General features: G+C 46.4%; 1 protein-coding gene across 1 annotated transcript; it reads left to right on the top strand.

Moving 5' to 3' along the window:
• The first annotated feature begins 1,322 nt into the window (after positions 1-1,322).
• LOC122006940 lies at positions 1,323-3,496 on the top strand. The gene is made up of 2 exons (XM_042562649.1): positions 1,323-2,997; positions 3,075-3,496. The coding sequence occupies exons 1-2, from the start codon at positions 1,439-1,441 to the stop codon at positions 3,322-3,324; spliced, it is 1,809 nt and encodes a 602-aa protein (XP_042418583.1). The 5' UTR covers positions 1,323-1,438; the 3' UTR covers positions 3,325-3,496.
• Positions 3,497-3,764: the final 268 nt, after the last annotated feature.

The raw sequence follows: 3,764 nt of genomic DNA on the forward strand, positions 1-3,764 counted from the left end.
ATAACCGGTCGACCCAAGAGTCGGCTTGACTTCCTAGAAGGGTTCTCTATTTCTCATCGCCAAGACATTTTGTGTACGATCGGTCGGCCATGGAGCATGCTTGGCATTCGGAGCTTAGTTCCCCACTTCTCTTGTCAGTCTCCTATTATATAACCGGTCGGCTATCATGCCGGTTAGACCGTCTCCAGGAGACAATATTGTCTAGGAATCACAATAACTTGTCAGATAATAACAATTGGTTGACAGGGAATATTCCACCATCAAGGTTATGCACGAAACAAAACATTCGTCTAAGGATGACGGTACAACTTCTATTATCTGGCGTTACTTGGCATATTCTAACATTAAACATTCTCAGCCACCTCATTAATACAGAAGTTACAAAAACGGTTCATATTCATATAATGGAACCTTTCTTGAAGGATGATCATACATATTCCATAACTTGATATATATTCTCTAACACCTCATACCTCATGATTATCGAGATTTTGAGGGTTAGTATAAAAAAAGGAATCATCTCCGTTGGCCAGGTAAGTTGTCACTACAAGTGCATTCAGACATACTCATCGATTCTACTATTTATTTTCTTCTCCACTTTTTGCTCGGCTATAGTACGATTCTCTCCCTGATTCTTGCTCTAACGCTTTCCTTTGCTCGCGCCATCTCCACTATTTTCAGACAAAATTATCACAAATCGATGAAACCGAACTATCATCAATTAGTTACTAAACTAATATACCTGATTCGGGTAACAATCACACAACTCAATTGATAATTCAAGTACACAATATCAGTCGGATAATTCAAGTACACAACATAAGTCGGCTGATAATATTATAAATCAATTGATTAATTAATTCGATAATTAACTGAATTAATTAATTTTATATTAGTTAAATTGGTTCAATTTTAATGATAAAGTTCAATCTTTAAAAAAAATTTAATCGATTTCAAATCGTTGAGATTGCAAACAAATGTATAAATCTCATTACATCAAACATGTTAATTTTATTATAATCATATTCATATGCTAAAATTTAATTTTCATAAGTGTAGTTTTTATATCATTACTTTATAAAAATTTCATGAGTAATAGAGTTTCTTATTATTATACAAATCAAAGTGTATAAATAATAATACTATTGCATTAAACTAGGTAACATAAAAAAAAAAAGTTTTTTTTAGAAACTATATATATATATATATATATATATATATATTAGGAATAAAATAATTTATTTTTTTACGAAAAAAAATAGTTTCTGTTATTTACCGAAAGAATGATTCAACAATTCAATTTAGCTAATTTTACTGAGTTTTTTGTTTTTCCTTATTCAATTTTAGATCCTGAAGACTCGGAACGCCAGCGAGTTTCCCGGCGATGTAACCTAAACCCTAACTACTCCGCCCCTCCTTTTCGGCGTCCTTTATTTATATGCATTTTCGCCTTTTCCGTCCGAATCATCCATCGCGTTATGCCTTTTCCCCTTTCCTTCCAACTCATCATCACGTTAATTCAGCTTCTCCCGCACCTTTCCTCCTCTTCCGACGACGATTTCAGTTGTCTCGGAGCATCACGTTCATGGACCTTCAGATCGTCGGTAACTTCTACGTGTCGCCCATCCGACCTTCCCCATCGCCACCTTCGCAGGCAAATCCGGCCTTCCGCACCGCCGGGGTCCGTAGGTGCGACCATGTCCTAGTCCGCCCTTCGCCCTTCCCAGGTCCCAGGCTCCTGCGGGTCCGCTCGGTGGAGCTCCTGCGACCCAGAGGAAGGCAAGGCGGCTCGCAGCCTCTGCGCCGGGTCTGCAGCGCTAGCTTCGAGCCCTCCGATGATGACGAGGACGAGGACGAGGACTTGATACGCCGAATCGAGGATCTAGCCATCGAGCTCCGGATGGAAAAAGGGCAAGGCGGCAGAGAAGAGCTCGAAAGGGAGAAAAAAACCTACTTTTATACCGCGGCCCAGAAAAAGCCGGTGCCTTCTCCCTCCGTCGATTCGCCGCCACCGCTGCCCTTTCATCCGGATTCCTCGTCGCCGGCGCATTCTCAATGGCTCCACCCGTCGCCGTGGCCCCGCTTTCCGCCTCATCCACCGGAGTACTGGTCCAACCTGACCGTGCCGGCGTGCGTGGAGAAGAACGCCAACGGTTTGAGGATTCCCATGTCCCTCAGATTCATCCAACTCAAGAAGCGGTTCGACGAAGGATGGTTCTGCGGGGCCGGCGAAACCGCCTGCTGCTCCATGAAGCGCGCCTTCTCGTCCATGGTGTTCATGCTCCAGGAGCTCCAGACCTACGCGCTACAGCTTCGGGAGGTGCTCCCCTGCGAGAACCACCCTGAAATCATCCCCCGCCTCCACCGCAATCTGAACCACTCCTTCGTCTGGCTCTTCCAGCAGATCTTCTACGCCACGCCCACTCTCATGGTTTCCGTCATGCTCCTCCTCGCAAACTTCACCGTCTACTCCATGGACTGCTTCAACATCGCCACCGCAACAACGCTCATCGACATTGTTGAGGAAGATGAACTTGGAGACGACCATCTGCGGGATCGCTCCTCCCTCGAGCCCTTCGCCTCGATCGGAAGGGGCGGTGGGGGGCACCCAAGGCCGGCGTCGGCGGGCTCCACGGACGACGGACGCTCGGACCATGAGTTACCTTCGCACCCGGCTAATTTTCTTCCCGAGGATGAAGGCGGCGTGGGCGTGCCGAGCGAGGCCACACCGGCGTCGGAGGTGACGGTGTTGTGGGAAAGGTTTTTGGAGGAGTTCGCCAAGTTGCAAGCGACGACGAGGCACGAGGCGCTCATGGACCCGGAGACGTTGCGGAGCATGGTGGCTCCTGTCTCCGTGGAGCTCCAGGCCGAAGAGCAACCGAACCTCCTGCACACGGAGATGATGTACGAGCAGGCACTGTCACAGGACCCCAACAACGCCCTCCTCCTCTCCAACTTCGCTCAGTTCCTCTTTCTCGTCCTCCGGCAGCACGACAGGTAGGCATTAAACTGATCAAGGCCTCCGCTCTCGCCTTAATTTGGTCACCTCGCGATTTGACACTTAAAATTGACAGGGCGGAGGAATCCTTCTTGAAGGCGATGAAGGTGGCGCCTGGGGACGCGGAAACTCTGAGCCGGTACGCGACCTTCCTGTGGGTGGCGAGGAAAGATTTGTCGGCGGCGGAGGAGACGTTCTTAGGGGCGATCGAGGCGGAGCCGGAGAACACAGTGCACAGGGCCAACTACGCGCACTTCCTTTGGAGCACAGGCGGCGAGGACACCTGCTATCCGTTGGCCTACGATGTGAATGTGGGCCTCCAATAACGAACGATCGGGAGATTCTTTCGTCTCCGTCGCGAATTTCATTCCTCACTAACTAAATCTAAAGAGGTTACTAAAGAAATTTTGTGCCTAATTTTAGAGTAGATTTTAGTTGAGAGATGGCACATAAATATATAATTATATATAAATTTATTTTAACGTGTTTGATAGTTCTCACATCCATGTTGCGCGATATCACCCTGGCAAGTGATCTGGACACTTAAAAGTCCACTTAGTCATCCATGATTCCATGGGTGTCGTGGATGTGGTGGACGTGCAGGATATCAACTATCTATCCTAGTTTAATACTTTGCACACCCATATCAATTTACTAAAAGGAGCATTTAACTTTTTGAATGGACTAAAGTGTGGTAGTAATTATGAAAGGGTGTATTAATTAATATATCTAATCTTCCTAATTTACCTCTCCTAACAATTATGCC

This window comes from Zingiber officinale, chromosome 7B (assembly GCF_018446385.1).
Source record: "Zingiber officinale cultivar Zhangliang chromosome 7B, Zo_v1.1, whole genome shotgun sequence".
Classification (NCBI taxonomy): Eukaryota; Viridiplantae; Streptophyta; class Magnoliopsida; order Zingiberales; family Zingiberaceae; genus Zingiber; species Zingiber officinale.

Coding starts and splice junctions, on each gene's coding strand:
- LOC122006940 (XM_042562649.1), top strand. CDS start 1,439: ATGCATTTTCGCCTTTTCCGTCCGAATCATCCATCGCGTTATGCCTTT. Junction 2,998..3,074: donor GTCCTCCGGCAGCACGACAG/GTAGGCATTAAA, acceptor TAAAATTGACAG/GGCGGAGGAATCCTTCTTGA.